Below are 19,200 nucleotides of genomic sequence, written 5' to 3'. Positions count from 1 at the left end.
TATTGTGGTCATGTTGATTGAGGTATAAATATTCGCCAGTGTACAGCGGGGAGCTTTCCTGCTCTTTAATATGGTGTTGCGGGAATTCGTTTTTATATCCTCCCTCAGCGCAAATGTCTCAGGTTAGAGATAATATCTCCACCAGTACAGCGCTCTCTCAGCATTGTACCAATGTCTCAATTTTCTCAAGTCTCCAGAAATCCTGATCTTCTTACACAGAGGCCAGAATACTGCCAGAGATCTTGTTTGACCCAAAGCTAAAGGCACTCTCCAATTCCAGCTCAACCCTTTCCAACATTCTCAACTTCAACTTCATTTACAACCGGGTAAGATTTTAAACCGATCCCCCACCTCTCTGCTCCAATAGTCTTTTTTTGAAAATAGTATCCGTCAACGCAGAGAAAAGGTGTTCGCTTCCCTTTCAACATGCTGACACCTGGATGACAATTGTTGGAAGGATATCTCCCTAATGAATGTTCGGAAATTGCTTTCATGCATTCAAAAAATAATTGGACCAGGAGATAAATATTGTTAAGAATTACATGAAATCAGAGTTGCTATAAAGACAGTATGCTCTGTGATGAAGAGTGTATCTTATTAACACCCCATGCTGGCGAAGAGCATATTGTCTGCAGTTGGAATATAGCACTTCTAATGTAATTTATTCCCCATAACCCCCAATGTAATTGAAGCTACAAGACATCAGGACAAAATTACCATACATGTGGAACTTTATTGCCAAGCTGATAAGTTTGGAATCCCTCCCATGCCTGCACTTTGCTGACTGCAATAGTGCCCGTTAGAGCTGCTGCTCCAGCATCTGTTATAAGCTGGAATATTAAATGGCGAAAAGTCGAGCTCCAAAATGGCAGAACAGCAGGGGTCCCTCATTCTGATATCTCTTCCAATCAAAACTGTACAAACAGTACAGTTTACAATTTAATGAACAACAGCAAATGCCGTCAGACTGTTCAATGCAGAAAGATCACATCTGAGCCTAATCCTGTCCTTCCTCTGTATCTGTCAACTTTCAATCATAGCCAGGAAATTGCAAGAACTGTGCTGATTAGAGTTTTAGCTTGCTGACCATTGATCTCCCGTTCACAACTAGTTCTATGTTATCCCACTTTATACACGAGGAGCAACTTACAGAACCCATTAAACCTGCAGACGGCTCCTTTTTGGATGTGGGAAGAAACCCACACAGTCACATGAAGAAAGTGCAAACTCCACACAACACCCAAGGTCAGGATCAAACCTGGGTCTCTGTGCTGTGAGGCAGCAGCTCTACTAACTGTGCCACTGTGGTGTGGTTGTTCTTAAAGTCACACCGGGTTAGAATGGTTAATTGAATGGCAACTTGAGCTCTACTAGCTTTGCGGCACACTAGTAGCCCAATTTAAACCACCGTTATCAACCAGGTTAACATGGATCCATGTGTAGAAAGGAACTGCAAATGCCGGTATATACTGAAGATAGACACAAAGTGCTGGAGTAACTCAGCGGGTCAGGCAGCATCTCTGGAGAAAAAGGATGGGTGACATTTTGGGTCGGGACCCTTCTTCTGACTGAAAATATAGGAAAGGGAACTGAGGATAAGAAAAGGCCAAAACAAAGCAGGGCTGGCAACAGATAACCAAATTAGGATGGAGTCCATAATGGCCCATTGTTCGCTGGGGAAGAGGTCACAAAGGGACACAAGGATGCGAACAGTGGAACTAGTAGGACAACTAGGGTGGGGGATGGGGGGAATGCAAGGGTTGCTTGAAATTAGAGAAATCAATGTTCATCCCGCTAGGTTGTAAGCTGCTCACGTGAAATATGAGGTGTTGTTCCTTCAATTTGCACCTGGCCTCAGCCTGACAGTTGAGGAGGCCCAGGACAGAAAGGTCGGAATGGGAAGGGGAGTTAAAATGTCTGGCAACCGGGAGATCGTGTAGGCCAAGGGACTGAGCGGATCAATATCTGGCAAAGATTCATTCATCAGGAGTGGATTTTAAAATATATCATGGATGCAATTGATAAAGCTGCACCAATAGGGAAAAAAAACAAAGGTGAAGGGATTGTACTTTCCATGTAAGTGACATCCCAAAAGGAAATTAATAAAACCTGCATGCCAAAATAAATTATTCTGGGCTACAACTTAACTGAAGTAAAGCAACCTCACCTCATTTGTTCTTGTTTCCCTCTGGATACCCAAACCATCAGAAGTAGATAATCTGACAGCAGAACATTAACTCTTCTCTGCTCTCCAATAATACTGCCTTAAGGTTTTTTCAGTACTTTTTGCGTTTACTTGATTTCTAGTGTTTGCTTTCTTTAAAGTGTGAGTTTAAAAACCTAAAGATTGTGAAGCACACTGTGATGAGCTTTAAGGCCTCAGCTTGCTCTGGGGAGCTCAGGGCAGTGCAGCGGCAGAGTTGCTGCCTTATAGCGCTAGAGACCCGGGTTCGATTCTGACTACAGGTGCTGTCTGTACAGAGTTTATACACTCTCCCCGTGACCTGCGTGGGTTTTCTCTGGGAGCTCCAATTTCCACCCACACACCAAAGACAAACGGGTTTGTAGGTTAATTGGTTTTGGTAAAATTGTAAATTGTCCCTGGTGTGTATAGGATAGTGTTAATGTGCTGGTTAACTTTCAGATGGAGATTTAGAAATGAAGAAGGAAAATTGGAAACTCGTGTTGCAGCATTTCCAGCTTTCGTTTTGATTCTGGCACCCATGGGTCTCCGACTACAATGTAGGATTTCTCCGAGATCTTCGGTTTCCTCCCACACTCCAAAGACGTACAGGTATGTAGGTTAATTGGCTGGGTAAATGTAAAAATTGTCCCTAGTGGGTGTAGGATAGTGTTAATATACGGGGATCGCTGGGCGGCACGGACTTGGAGGGCCGAAAAGGCCTGTTTCCGGCTGTATATATATGATATGATATGATATGATAATACAGCCATCATTACAATTGCCAATAACCCACAGGAAACAAAAAACGCCTTTATCAACCTCAGGACACTAACCTGCTGGTAACAATGATGACATCCTCAGCAATGGTAGACATTTCTTTAATCGTCAGGTAGCACATCCTTCGTAGAGTGGGCTGAATGAGACAGCAAGAAAATAAATGAGTAATTCATTGATGTTTTGTGCCTACAAGGTTCAGCGGTAATCACTTGAAAATTTGTATGTGAAAATTATTCAGTACTCATACTTTTCTCATTGAATTGATTTTGAAAATTTCATCTCGGAGAAAGAGCTGCATTTATCATCTTATTAGGAAGTGAGTCACATACAATAAATTGCTTCGCATCTCAGTACCTATCACAAAGCCAAGCGCAGCAGCACTTTGCATGCACGAATGGCTAAATGATGAGCAAGGCTGTTGAATGAGGCTCAATCTAGACAAAGGCAGTTACCACCCTCATCACCAAAGGAATGATTTTCCACACCCACCCCATATCCTGATCTAAAATACACCTTACTGATGTCTTAGTGCTAAATAATGGCAGTCGCTTCAAGGTCCTCAGCAGGATGCCTTCTATCTGCCAAATGGGTTAACTGCAGCTCATTCCATTACACTGAATTAGAATTGTTGAAGCCTCATTGCCTGCCAGCTGCTCCCTTGGCTCTGTAATAATCCACAAGGTATAAATAGAGAGGAAAAAATGGATGAAGGAAGACGCAAGAATTCCATGCAAGAAAGGTCAAAAAATATTTTTTTTCTAATGCTATTTACTAATATGCAGAAGTACAATAATGGGGCTGTTAAATCGTACTACAATCAACATTCAGGAATTATTCTACCAGATCCGTTCACTGCCATGGATTTCATTAAAGGCCATAGTTGCATCTATGTATATATCTGACCTGTTCGGATAGCATGCAAAATAAAACTTTCCACTGTACCTTGGTACATGCGAAAATAATAAACCTCAACCCAAGTCATAAACAGTGCGGTCAGAAACTTCTGTCAAGCCTCAAAATGGGTGATTGAAATTTAGAATGCATTTACGAGAAGTGTGAGAAATACAATCCAACAGAATAGCCTGGAAAAGATACTTTGAGCAAGGATATACTAATAGTAATAGCAAGGGTCGGGCAGTACTATAAAGCTAGAACTGCAAAGCTTAATGAGGAGTTTTGGTAAAAGGGGTGGGGAAGAAACCAGTGAACGGTCAGCCAGGGTTCAGGAGAAAGCGGTCGGGGGAGGAAAAATTAAAAGGGGAGTGGGGGAGAGAAAGAGGAGGTCCAGGTTTACATCTTGTGATAGAATTAATCTGATTAAATGTCGTGTTTTTATTTTCAGATGTCCTAGACAGAACAATTAAATTCTTGCTGTTGTATGAAATTCTTAGTATCGCAAGTGAAGTACATTCATCCATTTAGTTGAAGCATGTTCATTTTCTCCTGCAGCACTTTCTCCAGGATAGTCACAAAAACAAGCGAAGACTCAAAAGCACCAGAGCACCTCTGTAATACTGGCAACTAATACTTACATCATTTGACTGGAAGAGTTTGGTCATAGCAAAAAATGCTTCTGTAGCCTCCACCGAGCCCATGTGCTCTCCCTGTTAACAACATAAAAGCTTGAGTTACGTTGCTTCCAATGACAGATTATCCGAGAACAAGATCACTGGGTGAGCGTGCAAGATTTATGCACTCTGCAGTTACAGCACTACATAAAATACTCATTAGGTTAAATAAAAGACGGCATTTTACAAATATGCTCAGCCTGGTGGTATTTCCAACTATCGAGGAAAATCATTGTTTGTCAAATTCCAGGCTGCGTGGCGCTGCAGGAGTTTGGTAAAGTAGTGAGTGTTGGGATCGCTCGTTCATCTCAGTCTCACGCTCACTTGGAGGGGAAGGAGAATCACGGAGAGGAGCTTGTTCAAGGACACAAATCACTCCATTTGCTCACTTCCAAGTGCAATTAATTACATCATTGTCTTTTATTCACAAAATGCTGGAGTAACTCAGCAGGTCAGGCAGCATCTTGGGAGAGGAGGAATGGGCGACGTTTCGGGTCTCGACCTGCTGCCTGACCTGCTGAGTTACTCCAGCATTTTGTGAATAAATACCTTCGATTTGTACCAGCATCTGCAGTCATTTTCTTATACTCATTGTCTTTGATCAGTTATCACTTTTTAAAATAAGAACAGAGCATGCTGAAGGTCAGGCAATATATGCATCATTCAAAAACAAAGCTGAGGGTCTGGGAAACCTGAAAGAAAAAAAATACTGTTAACTCTCAGCAGGTCAGGCAGCATCTGTAAAAAGGGCAATGATTCAATTAGATGACCAAAGCAAAATTAAACTGCTCGGCATCAACTTTAGAAAGTGGGGTGCAGAACACACCACATTTTGCAGCAACAGTGCTGAAATGGAGATGGTCCAGAGCTTCAAGTTCCTAGGTATAAATATCACCAACAATTTATACCAACGACCTGGTCCGACCACACTGACATTACAGCGAAGAGAGCATACCTACGCCTATAATTCCTCAGAAGACTAAGGAAATTCGGCATCTCCAACGATTCTTACCTATTTCTATAGATGCCCTGCAGAAAGCATCCTATTGGGATGCATTACACTTGGTTTTCACAATTGCTCTACCTAAGACTACAAGAAATTGCAGGGAGTTGTGGATCCCTTCCAATCCATCAATTCTTTCCACCCCCAACTCCAATCGACTCCACCTACACCATGCTACCTCACAAAAGCAGCCAACATAAGCAAGCATGACTTACACCCCAATCAACGGTCTTTTCACCCCTCCCACATGGCAAATGATATAAAAGCTTGAAAACACATACCACTAAACTCAGGAACAGTGTCTTCCCCGCTATTATCAGATCATTCATGAAGCAATGGTGTAGACCCAATCTCCTAATCTACCTCATTGGTGCCACTGAACTTTGTTTTCATCGGCACTTTCTCCTCAGCTGTAATGCTGTAATTTCCACTGTTAATTTTTCTCTGCACCGTCTATTGTACTTGCACATGGATTGACTGTACCCATGCATGCCTGTATACTACGCAAAACAAAGCTCATCACTTTATATCCACACATTATGATATAACAAGCTAATCTCTCCAAAGAATAACATGGACAAGGATCTACTACAGAATTTATTGGGGGTTCCTGAGTTATTGGTGAGATTAAGACCCTACTATGGATAAGCTTTGCACAACGATCAATTAGCATGTTGTATTTCTTTCGCAATGCCTGGGATGTTTAAAGTTGGCTGCGCTAATATCTGATTGCCTGCAGCAAGTTTTACTTGATGAAACCACATTTTTCTCTCCAACAATTAGAAGGAAACAGAATAAAATCATTCAACATGGAGTTCTACACTTGGTGCACAGTCCATCATCTCCGAGTTATGAGCCTAGGCTGACAAGATCAACTCCAATCCTGTGTAACTAGTTTCTGGAGGAAGTGTTCAATCAAGGTTATTATGAGAATTTGGCAAAAGGCCACTACCTGAAAGCCCTCTCTCTTTATAGACTCTGCTAAACCTTACTTTGACAGAAAACATCAAATATGATCGCAATTGGCAAATGGGATTACAGGGTTGAATAACCTCTCCTCTTTTAAATCCAATAATTACAAGTTCAGAATTTATACATATTTCAATCTAGTAATTTAAAAGTTCAAACTGTATAGTTTTTAATCCTATAATTCATAAATTCAAAAGTAATACATTTTCAATCCAGTAATTTAAATGTTCAAAATGTATGAATTTTTCAATCCAATAATTTTCTTTCAATCAATCTAGAAGTGTGTGTAGCTTTTCTTTCAGCTTTTGTGGGTTAGATATGTGAAATGCAGCCAGCGTGATAGCATTGCCGAGCAATATATCACTCTGCTTACAACCCAAATTTGAGAATTCTCGATTTCTTCATCCCCCAGCCCTCCAAACCACAGAGACGACTGCACTCCAATTCTGTCTTCTTGACCATTTTCAACTTCCTGCTCCTCCGTGGCAGGCATTGCTGAAAAAGAATCTGTTGGGTAAATGCAAGAGGTGGCAGGTAGCCATTGCAGTACCGGCACTGGATTCCAGAGAGTAACAATTGGTGTGGATCCAGGAACCATCAATGTAAACTCCTGCAGCGCACTTGTTGCAGGTCCCGTATGGTCTGTTAAATGGGCCAAAACGAGCTAATACAATTCATGTTGCAACAGCACCATCTATCGAGGACAAAATTATACTTCAGCAGGAGTTTTCATTCATGGGATGCAGACAGCAGTGACAATGCCCAACAGCCATTGTCAATTTATAATTACCCCTCAACCAGTGAGGCAGTTAAGAGTCTACCACATTAACCAGAGGAGTCAAGGACTGCATTATTCCTTCCTTAATTCCAATTCAATTTTAATGACAATAATATAGTGACCACTCACACGGTTAGCTTTTTTTGTTCATCTTAGTTATTTAAATATATATCCTGCAATAGCCGAACTCATGTCGCTGGATCAACGATCGACAACTCCTTTTACTATTCCGGTAGCTTTGCTGTTATGGTGCCACTATACTATGGCATCATTAAAGGAAAGGGGCATTAAAGGAGAGGAGGCATTCAAGGTATTTTCTCTACATTGTCGAGGCCAAGAGTAGTTAAGGCAGCAGCTTTATTGAAAACTTGTGCTCTGCCTGCCAGGTCCAGTTGGGACTCTCGTTTGCAAGCCACAGTACCCCTTCCCATACTGACCTCTCATTCTTCAGCATCCTCCAGTGCTAGAGTGAGACCACACGCAAACTGGAAAAACAGCACCTTATATTTTGCTTGGGTAGCTTACAACCCAATGGCACGAACAATTAATTCTCCAATTTCAGGTAATCGCCCACCTCCACTGTATTAAGTGCAATCCTTCAAAATGTCATGACTTCTAAAAATTCCCAATATTTAAAAATAATCCCCACATGTAGCATCGGATTAACAACAGCAAATGAGATGAATTTCAAACAAACTTTTTGGTGCGTTAGTTGACAAGGCAATCAAGCTCTCTGTTTGACACCAAATCTGAGGTTCTTCAACTGAGCAAGCAGATGGAAGCTTGATTTAAAGCTTATTTAAAATATAACAGCTCTGACAGTGCACCACTCTCTTGATACTGCGTTGGAGTGTTTGCCTAAATTAAAATCCTTGGATCGAGTCTCAATCTATGAACCAGTTTTTGGTGCAAGACTGCCACCTATTGGGCTTTGACAGACAATAACTAAATAAAGTTGCCCACGCTTTTATCAACATCAATCACATTGCAACTCATACCTCCACACTGACACCAAAATGGTAATGCTGGAAATAACAAGACTTCTGTATTATCATTTTACTGTTTTGACAGCCTGTATTTTATAACTAAGCACATTGATCAGGCCTCAGCTGTCATTTCAGAACCTCTTCGGCAAGAGCAGCAAAACGTTTGCAATAAAATACAGTGTGCTGGAGAAACTCAGCGGGTCAGGCAGCATCTGTGGAGAACATCGAAAGGTGACGTCTACGGTCAGGGCTTTTCTTCAGACTGATTGTAGTGGTGGAGGAAGAAAGCTGGAAGAGATTGGGCAGGACAAAACCTGGCAATTGATACAGGTGAAGAGCGTGGATACACAGGGAATGGAGGGATATGCATCATCTTCCTCACCTTCCACCAATATTCATCCCTCTGGCTTCACAATTCGTCCCTCTTCTATCCTTATCTCAGAACTTTTCTCTTTTCATTTTGTCGTTGCATCCCTTTGTCATAAATTGCCTCTCCAGGAAAATAAAAGCTTCTTCAAATACCCTATCAATTCCTCTCTGGCTTTAAAACTTACTAAATAACAATAAACCCACAATAGGTACAGGAGCAGATCATTCAAACCTGCTCTGCCATTCAATAAGATGAAGGCTGATCCATCTTTCCCGTTGTGCTTTCTCACCATCAATCTCCTTACTGATTGGAAATCTATCTCTGCTTTAAATTTATTCGAGGATTCAGCCTCCACAGCTTCGTGGGGCAAGGAGTTCATATGACTCAATATCGCGAGAGAAAGGATCTGTTACATATTTCAGGGATTAAACGTCTTATTTATGCCCCGGTAAAAAGGGTGGATGTATTTAAGGAAAAGCCAACTAAATACACAAGGGTGAGAGACACAAAAGGATACATAAACAGAGAGAAAGGAAGTGGAGTGGTGTGCAAAAGGATTTCAGCAAGACAAAAATCAGCAAGGCAGCAATCGAGTCACATTGTCTGGTCTGCCCATTGATCCCATGTAATTACAAACATTACATAAACTGAATTTTGAGGCTATAGGAAGGTTTTGGGAAAACACCACTCTACTAATTACCATTCATGCTTGGATTTCATCTATGTACCAAGCAGCAATGGCAAACTAGCAGCACGTTACAGTGCCCCATGTATAGAGTTTAGTGGGCAGCACAGTGGCAGTGTTACTTCCTTACAGCGCCAGAAACCCGGTTTCGAACCAGACTACGGGTGCTGCCTGTATGGTTGCTCTGTTCTCACAGTGACTGTGTGGGTTTTCTGCGGGTGCTCCAGTTTCCCCCCACATTCTAAAGATGTGCAGGTTGGTAGGTTAATTGGCTTCTGTAAATTGTTCCTAATGCGTAGGATAGAACTAGTGTATGGGTGAATGTTGGTCAGTGCGGACTCAGTAGGCCAAGAGGCCTGTTATCACGTGTATATCTAAACTCTCATTATAACCAGTCTTTTGTTACGGTCTGACTAGACCTATCTAAGGACTTGCAATTCTATCATCACCACTTTTATAAACAGAAGTTCACTCAACAGAAAGCATTTGGGTTTTTTCCTGCAGTTTCAGCATTATGTTGTATCTTCACATCACATTTCAGCTTTCTACCAATGAACCTATGGATATGAAGAGAACAGATACAAATTGCCCAAAAGATTGAAAATGCCATTCAAACAACTTGTTGCTCAGAATATGTGTCCGTTTACAAAGTTATGAAGAGTTGCCCAACCTGGTTTATCAGGTACAGGATCTTGGTCAAAATGTGAGCACATTTCCGAGGGTTGATAGGAGTCTCATTAAAAATACGAGCCTAAAGAGAGAAGAGAGCAAAAACGATGTATTTGCATATCAAACAATTTTAACAAACCAATAATTAGCACATCAAATGCCAGAGATGTGAGGCCATGATATCAATATAAAGGCAAAAAGATATTACATCCAAGCACAAGTTTTAATTTACTCTCCCCATTTTCTCTCTGGTGATGACCAAACAAACATTGTGAAGAAATCTGATAAGGCAGAAACGGAGAAAGTGTATGTATGGGGGTGGTGGTGTGGGGAGAACTATGAGGTAAACCATAGTATAAAAGTATAAATACATCCAGTACAGATCTCTGCCATTAAAAAAATGTTACGGATTACTTTATAGAAGCAAGATAGAGGAAAAACATGCTAATATCACAATATGGTTTAAATAAAGGCTTTTGTGGAGCATTAACAGTATTTTGACTGCAGGATAATTTTGACTGCATAGTCTGTACCCTTCTTCATGTTCTATGTAATTCAAACACAACAGCCTGATACAATTGAACTGCTCACTACATTATTTCATAAAGCAGGTTAAAGTCAATCAATGGAAAATAAAGTATTTTTCTTTCTAATACATTAGTCGGATTTTTGTCTAAGCAGCACATCTAAAGTATTATCACCATTATTGGCATTAGCTTTTTTTTTAAAAACAGATAATTTAATTTACAATTTAAATTCCACAGCTGCCGTGATGATATTTGAACTGATATCTCCAGCTCATTAGTCCACTGACAATCACAACACCACAATAAATCCTCCACAGGATGTGCAGCAGCTCACCCTGGGTCCCTGTAATTGAATCAACTCGTGAGTTCTTCCCACATGTGAACCTCAACGACCATCTGTCTGCCACTTTCCACTGTTTATTTCATCTCCTCCTGTTGCTCCAATCAACCTGCTTCAGGAAAGCAGTGACAACTAACTAAACGTGAAGGCAAATGGGTTTGAGGGTCTTTGTGTATCAAGGATAACCAGCTTCCATCCCTATTCTGTGTATTTTGAGATGAGTAATGGATCAGAGCCTGCAGCAAGAGGGGCAGGAGGGAGCGTTGTTTGGGACAGATTATCCATGATGGGCAGCAAAGACTCAAACAGCCAGGTAACTTACCTCTGCATCTATTTTCTTGTGCTGTGCTCCCTTCTGCCCTCTATTTTGAAATTTTGTGTGCTCCTGGTGGACTCTTGGTTCACAGTGCCAAACTAAATTGCTTCTTCACCTCTTTGAGCAATCCTGGGCCATATCCTTGCATTTTTTTTCACTGTTTACCTGCTATGGCCGTGACGGAGCATGGAATAGAATGGCCATTTCAGAAGTCAGGTGGTGGACATGTGAATCATGTTCTTTGTCCAATAGAGCAGTTGAAATGTAATTCAGTGCTAGGGATGTTGGACTGGGAGTAGATGCTGCCTTTGGTTCACTTATCTTACCTGTGGGCTTGGAAGGTTTCGTTGTTATAGAGCACCAGTGATAGCTTTCCAATGCTGTGAAGTTTCTGCTGTGGGTTGTCCAAGTCATGGAATCCGCAAGAGGGCAGGAATCTCTGCTCCCCAGCATACATGAACCATGCACCGGGGAGGGGGGGGAGGGGGGGGGGGGGGGGGGCGCAGCACGGTGGCACAGCAGTAGAGTTGCTGCCTTACAACGCCAGAGATCCTGGTTCGATCCTGACTACGGGTGATGTCTGTACGGAGTTTGTACATTTTCCCGTGACTGCATAGATTTTCTCTGGGTGCTCTAGTTTTCCTCCCATATTTGAGAAGTACGGGTTTGTAGGTTTCCTCCCACATTTCAGAAGTACAGGTTTGTGGCTTCAGTAAATTATAAATTGTATAGGATTGTGCTAGTGTATGGGGATCGCTTGTCGGCACGGACTCAGATTGTGCTAGTGTATGGGGATCGCTTGTCGGCGCGGACTCAGAGGGCAGCAGGGCCTGTGCCTCTAAACTAAACTCAGAGGAGATAAGTGTGCAGCAACATTATCTCCACATATTATCATCACGTACGTCATTGACCCAGGCTGGATTTACTTCCGATGTTGGTAATATTGCTACAAATGTTGAAAGATTCACAACAGCTGTCATGATTGATTGGATCACCAAACTCACAAATCCTTTCACTGCCCATTTCTTCTCCACTGCCCTAGAGACTGATCATGGGAAATCTCACTGATCCAATTTCTTTCAGGGCTGGGAGTACATGGATTGGAAACAAAAACATAGATCGATGCTTACCTCCTGCAGTACAGCACTCTTCTCCAAATGCTGGAATGGATTTGAGCCCCCACCTGAAAGGGAAACACTTAGATATAAAAGCCATCGACATAGTATGCAGGAATAAACCAACAACACACAACAGTCTGAACATCAAAAATATCCCAGGATACTTTACAGTGCAGTGAAATAACGGGAATAACTAACAGATTGGATCAGGTTCCAAAAAACATCAAATTACAAATCTGAGGAAGGTTTACATTGTGGGATAAATGGAACCCACCTACAAGAATCAGACAGATTCAGTTGGAAGTACAAGACTAACGAGATATAACTGTGTACGGGTTTAAGGACCACTTCTTATATTTAACATCCAATGGCCTGGCAGCTGAATCCAAGGATGGCCTGATGTGGAAGTGAGAGCAAGGATAAATCAGTACACCATATGTTTATGGAAAAGGAAATGGAAGGTGTGGAGCACCAAAATCCAAGCTGAAATTATATTTTACCAACACTAGGTGGAGAATCAATTGCAGGTGGAATTGAATTGAAGGTGGAATCAAGCAATTTCTAGATGTGGAAATGAGCACTCCAACAATGAATTGAATGCAAAGTTAAAAAATATCTTCCCATCACTCAGATGGAGAATTTACTGCCACAACCGTGCCTTGCTGTTAAACAGGACCTCGACTGCTTAAACAGGAACTTTGTAAGTTGAGATATTGCAGAGGGTAGTACACCATCTTACAGAAACTCTCTTCCATCATCAAAATGTGTAAAGCAATATGCTTCTATTTTTACATATCCAATCATAGCCACCAAATCGTCTGGAATAGGTTCTGTTCCTGGACCCACACTGGAAGTTTCCAAGGCAATTCCATACTATGCACTTGTATTTCTAATTTATACAAAAAACTTATTATACCCAAAATGTCACCTAACCATGTATCCAGAGATGCTGCCTGACCCATTGAATTATTCCAGGACTTTGCTTTTTTTTGTAAACTAACACCTTCAGTTCCTTGTATCTCTATTTCATCATTGCTTTGCTTGGACTACCTCCAAATTGTGACGTAGATGAACCAACATCTAGTCAACTTTGAGCGGCTCGATGTGAAATATTTTGTTCAGCAATTTTCTGTGAAGTACCATGGGACATTTTAGTACACAGAAATCAATATGTAAAAGAAAGTTCCAATGTTTTTTGATCTCCTGTGTTCAACTCTTCAGACTGGGCTATAAACCAAAATCTATTTGGAATTTAGCTTGGCATACAGATAGACACAAAATGCTGGAGTAACTCAGCGGGACAGGCAGTATCTCTGGTTAGAAGGAATGGGTGACGTTTTGGGTTGAGACCCTTCTTTACTGTACTTCAAAATACTTAAATATCTATAAAGTGCTTTGAGACATCCTGAGCTAACAAAAACTTGTATGTAAATGTAAGTTATCTTCTTATAAACTCAAAAATATCCAGAAGTCAGTTGGTGAGTTTTAACACATAAAACTCCCTATAAATATTATGGAAAATACAAATGTTAAATTTTGAAACAGAACACAATCAAAATACAACTTAAAGCTAATTTTTGCCATTCAAATCATGTGCCAATGGTTGATAAGAATATGGATTGTTAACATTTTGGGTCACAACACTTCTTTATGGAGAGAAGACAGGAGAATGGGGTTAGGAGAAAGAGATAGATCAGCCATGATTGAACGATAGACTTGATTGGCCGAATGGCCTAATTCTACTCCTATTCCTTGTGACCTTAGGAGTCTTTTTTTGTAAGCCAGCATCTGCAGTTCCTTGTTTGTACATACTGAAACAGATCAGAGCACACTGACTGCATCACTACCTGGTCAGCAACTTGAGTGCCCAGGAACAAAGGAGATTATAGAGAGTAATAGACACTGCCTGGTCCATCATGGGCACTGACCTCTCAAGGAATTAACAGGAGGTGCTGCCACAATAAACAGCCAATATTATAGACCACGCCACCCTGCCCACGCTCTCACTTCACTCCAACTATGGGAAAGAAGGTACAGAAAGTCGTCATGTACTGTGCCACCAGGTTCAAAAACAGCTTCTTCTCAGCACTCCTGGGGGCTCTTGAACACTACGCAACACTAACCACAAGTATGAGCTGCTACTGATTGTGTCTTAGGTTGCACTGCAGACTTTGCTGTTTCTTTTGCACCAGTATTACGATTATTAATTTATTGATTTTTAAATTATATTTATCTATATGTATTCCATTTACAAGTTTGTTAAGGTGCTCCTAGTATGCAGGAGAATGGGTTTGAGAGGGAAAAAGAAATCCGCCATAATCGAATGGCGGAGCAGACTCGATGAGCCGAATATATGTTTTCTGTGTCGTGTCTCCGTTCCCGCTGCGGCCTACCATCGGCCATGCACCCGGAGCTGGCGGGCTCCGGCTGGGACCACCTCGGCTCTGGTTTGCAGAGCCCGCGGCCCGGACTCGCCACCTGCGGTGCTGGCTGCCTTCGGATACTGCGGGAGCAGCTGCGACTCGTCTCCGAAGGCTTCGGCGCGGGCCGCCTGGACGTCGGAAGCCCGCAGGCCCCTGGGTGGGGGCCGACATCGGGAGCTCCGGCAGCGGCAGCGTCTTCGCCTGACCCGAATCGCGGGGCTTGGGTCGGCCCGCCGCGGACCTTTCACCGTCCGGCGCGACACTTCAATGTCGGAAGCCACGACCGCCCCGATGTGTCAACTCCAACAGCCTGACCGCGGGAGAAGACGGCAGGGGAAGAGAAAAAGACATTCTGGCCTTCCATCACAGTAAGGAGGTGACTGGAGGAGACTCACTGTGATGGATGTTTCTTTTGTTTGGTGTTGGTTTATGATTGTATGTGTATTGCATATTTTTATTGCTTATTTTTACTGGTCTTATTGTTGAACTGCGGGTAATTTTTCATTTCACTGCATTTATGTGTGTGACAAATAAATTGACTATTGACTATTGATAGCCTTATTCTGCTCCTATTTCATTTGGTTTTATGATATAACCTTTGACAGTCATACTGATTAGGGTTGAGATTATAAATGTCACAACAAAGTTGTTCCAACACAAGTGAGTCTTGAGACAGGACAAAGAAACCCAATTGTTGGGATTCAATGAAAGTACCCAGGTAAGATGAACATGGGATAATAAGGTTCAACTGGAAAATCGGACAGTATTTTGCAAGAATGATTTTTTAGTGTTAAATTTTAAGAAGAGTAACGGTGGGAGAACGAGACACAGTATTAGTTAATGTCAGGATCAGTTCAGTCATCAGTAGGTCATTTGAGAATAGGGCCAAGGAGATGGGTCTCATGGACGAGATAACCATGCAAAGGGAGAGGAATCGTTCGCTCGTGTGTCAGACGACGTTCTGCCATCGCTTTGCCACAGCTGTGCCTCTGCGGTGATCGTTCACAGTGCATGCCTCTCCGCCACAAGTCAGTAGGTGGGCCATTGTCTGTACCTCTCCACAGTTGCATTTGTCAGAGTCCGAGAAGCCCCACTTCTTTAGGTTGAGTCCACAACGTCCCACTCCAGTGCAGAGGCGGTTTAGGGCTTTCCAGGTAGTATAATGCAGGTGATGTCCTGGTGCCATCTGTTTGGTTTTGGTACCTGGCACGGTTGGCTCTAGTTCCATGAAGCTGTTCTGACTCTAAGTGTTTCTTGGCATGTTGGTGATTATGCAAGGGATGACGGGGGTCTGTGTCCACCGCGGAGGAATGAAAGTGGCAGATAATATTTGATTCTGTGGCATGGACCTCGAGCTCCCAGAACTCAATATTTAAAGGAGCTTGAAACAAACAGGAAAATTTAGGGTGGCAGAGTACAATAGTGAAAATCCAGGGATTATCTTTACAGTCCAGGATGACCCAAAAATAGCAAATAGTTTGTAGAGCAGAGGAATCTAGGAGTGTAGGTATACAGTTCCCTGAAAGTGGCATCACAGGTAGACAGGGTAGTAAAGAAAGCTTTTAGTACATTGGCCTTCAACAATCAAACTGTTAAGTGAACAAGTTGAGACATTATATTACAGTTGGTGAGGCTGTATTTAGAGTATTGCATTCAATTTTTGTCATCCTGCTAATGGAAGGATGCAATTAAGCTGGAAAGAGTGCAGAGATTTACAACAATGTTGCCAAAACTCAAGGGTGTAGGGAGTGATTGGACAGTTTTTGATTTTATTCCTTGGAGCACAGAAGCTGAAGGATGATCGTATAGAGGTGTATGCAATCATGAACAGAATTGATGTGATCTAATATTCTTACACTCTTATACTGAAGTATGATGGTGTCTACATAGAATAGAATCTTTTCAGAAAATGACACAAAGTACTGGAGTAACTCAGCAGGTCAGACAGCACCCCTGGAGAACATGGAGAGGTGATGTTTCTAGTCAAGATCCTTCTTCACATCCTAAACATGACCTCTCCATGTTCTTCTGAGATGCTGCCTGACCCACTGAGTCACTCCAGCATTTTGTGCCCTTTTATGTATTAACCAGCATCAGCAGTTCAGTTTCTAGATTCTAAAATTTTTATTGAACTGTATGCAAGAAAGGAGTGTCACAGTATTCAGGCGCGTGTGACAACGTTCCATTGATAGAAAGATTTTTACTGAACTGCATGCAAGAAAGGAATTTTACTGTACCTAGGTGTATGTGACAATATTGAATCATTGATGGATTGAATGAATAGTCTTTTACCTAGAGTAAGGAACCAAGAAGCAGGGATCATAGGTTTAAGGCGAGAGGGGAATAGAAACCTATGGGGTAACGTTTACATTCAGTAGATAGTGGGTATATGGAACGAGCTGCCAAAAGAGGTGGCTGGGGAAGGTACATTTAAAGTTCATTTGGACAGGTACATGGGATAGGAAAGGTTTAGAGGGATATGGGCCAAATGCAGCCAGGTGGGACTAGTGTAGACAGGGGCAGCTTGGTGGGCGTGCGGCCTGTTTTCGTGCTGTAAGACTCCATGTACTCCAGAGACGCTGCCGGACCCGCTGAGTTACTCCAGCACTTTGTGTCTTTTGTGAGATTCTGTCTCTGTGCACAGACCCTGGTGCTGAGCCTGGCCGGCGCTGCCATAACAACGGGCAGAGCCCACCCCCCATCCCGCCCGCGGCACCGCAACTCACCAGACTCCTCGTCCTTCTTGTCGAACTTTTTCAGCATCTTTACTCAGCTCCAGGGGTTTTATTTGTGTTGATTAATGGCGCCCTACAAACGCCGTCTGCACCCAAGTCCCCAACACTGTCCCGGGCCCCCCGCTCCTGCTTCCGGTGGCTGCGCCGTCACTTCCTGCCAACCAGTCACATCGACACGTCGCCCGGAGACCCCCTGCGCATGCGCGGCACAGTCCTGCCGGAGGGGACGGTCCGCAGTCTGAGCATGCGCCGCACGTCAGGCCGGATCGGAGCACCGCGCATGCGTAGGATGCCTCCTTCAGATTGACCCTCTGTCTGGAACGTGGAGTTGTGTAGGAGACTCATTCAATTTGGAAACCCATTCACAAATAAAAGATTTAGCTTTATTATTGTCACCTGCACCGTGGAACAGTATGCTTTGTTTTGCATGCTATCCAATGAGACCAGATAACACTGTACACCGACGCTTCCAGCACTTTGTGTCTTTTTTACAATACACAGAGTCTAGGCTGGGCTGAAGGGCTTGTTTCTGTGATGTATCACTCTTAAGAGCACAATGGATGGTAATTGGGAGAGCTTCTTTTCTGTAACTAGTCCAACTTACTTCTTATGAACTGGAAATTGACCTATGGTTTTCCTTGACCGGTTTAATAGTGAAGTGCCTTTAACACCTCTGGAAAAGAATATGTCCTCTTCAAAGCAGATATAGCCAATGGGCTGAATCGGAAGTGCACAGACTGAACCCATTCTATATCTACTTCACAGAGACACAAGAGTCTGCAGATGCTTGAATGTGAAAGCAAGAAACAAAATGATGGAGGAACTCAGTGGGTCAGGCAGTGTCTGCAGAGGGAAATGCAGTTTATGTCATTGTCCATTTCCCTCCACAGATGCTATCTGACCAGCATTTTTTTGAAAAACATCTATAGAACATTAAATCTAGAAAACACATGAAAGGGCCCTTTGGCCAACAATGTCTGTGTCACATATAATGCCAAGATTAACAAACCTCATCTGCCTGCACATGATCCATACCATCCATTCACTGCATATCTATGTGCCTATCTAAAAGCCTCTTATCTGCCTCCACCACCACCCCTGGCAACACGTTCCAGGCACCCACCACACCCTGTGTAAAAAAACTTGCCCCACATATCTCTTTTAAACTTTGCATCTCTCACCTGAAACCTATGTCCTCTAGTCTTTGACATTTCTATTTCATCATCTTAATCGTTCAATGACATAGTCAACAATTATTTAATTTATCTTTATTTTAATCCAATATTAATTGGATTATATGCTTGGTATATCTATGCCCTTTGTTTAAATCATATCATCATATCATATCATATATATACAGCCGGAAACAGGCCTTTTCGGCCCACCAAGTCCGTGCCGCCCAGTGATCCCCGTACATTAACACTATCCTACACCCACCAGGGACAATTTTTTTACATTTACCTAGCCAATTAACCTACATACCTGTATGCAGCCAGAGATTGTAAAGGAGTAAGTTTCTCTTTGCACTGTATTTAAAAAGTATTAAAAACAGCTAGCAGGTTAGGAACCGAATGTCTCCTTGTCTGTGGCAATGTGTGAATACCACAAAACTATTGATTACTTACTGTGGTCGTGGTCATCACCAAAGAACATTCTAGACACCAATCGGGGATTTGAGAGAGTGTATGTTTCTTGTAATCAACTCCTTGGCACTTGCTGTTGCATTCGAGTAGAGAAATAGCAACACTTTG

General features: G+C 42.4%; 1 protein-coding gene across 1 annotated transcript in view; it reads right to left on the bottom strand.

Moving 5' to 3' along the window:
- LOC144601802 (coatomer subunit gamma-1) overlaps window positions 1-17,621 on the bottom strand; it is a 64,045-nt gene extending 46,424 nt beyond the window's left edge. The window contains exons 1-5 of the mRNA XM_078414235.1: window positions 17,441-17,621; window positions 12,304-12,356; window positions 9,992-10,072; window positions 4,495-4,566; window positions 3,019-3,098 (exon numbers count right to left, since the gene is read on the bottom strand). Coding sequence (XP_078270361.1) covers window positions 3,019-3,098; window positions 4,495-4,566; window positions 9,992-10,072; window positions 12,304-12,356; window positions 17,441-17,477 — 323 coding nt within the window. The 5' untranslated portion in view covers window positions 17,478-17,621. The remainder of the gene's footprint in view (window positions 1-3,018; window positions 3,099-4,494; window positions 4,567-9,991; window positions 10,073-12,303; window positions 12,357-17,440) is intronic.
- Window positions 17,622-19,200: the final 1,579 nt, after the last annotated feature.

This window comes from Rhinoraja longicauda, chromosome 17, assembly GCF_053455715.1.
Source record: "Rhinoraja longicauda isolate Sanriku21f chromosome 17, sRhiLon1.1, whole genome shotgun sequence".
Classification (NCBI taxonomy): domain Eukaryota; kingdom Metazoa; phylum Chordata; class Chondrichthyes; order Rajiformes; family Arhynchobatidae; genus Rhinoraja; species Rhinoraja longicauda.
This window is presented reverse-complemented; position numbering and strand designations above follow the sequence as displayed.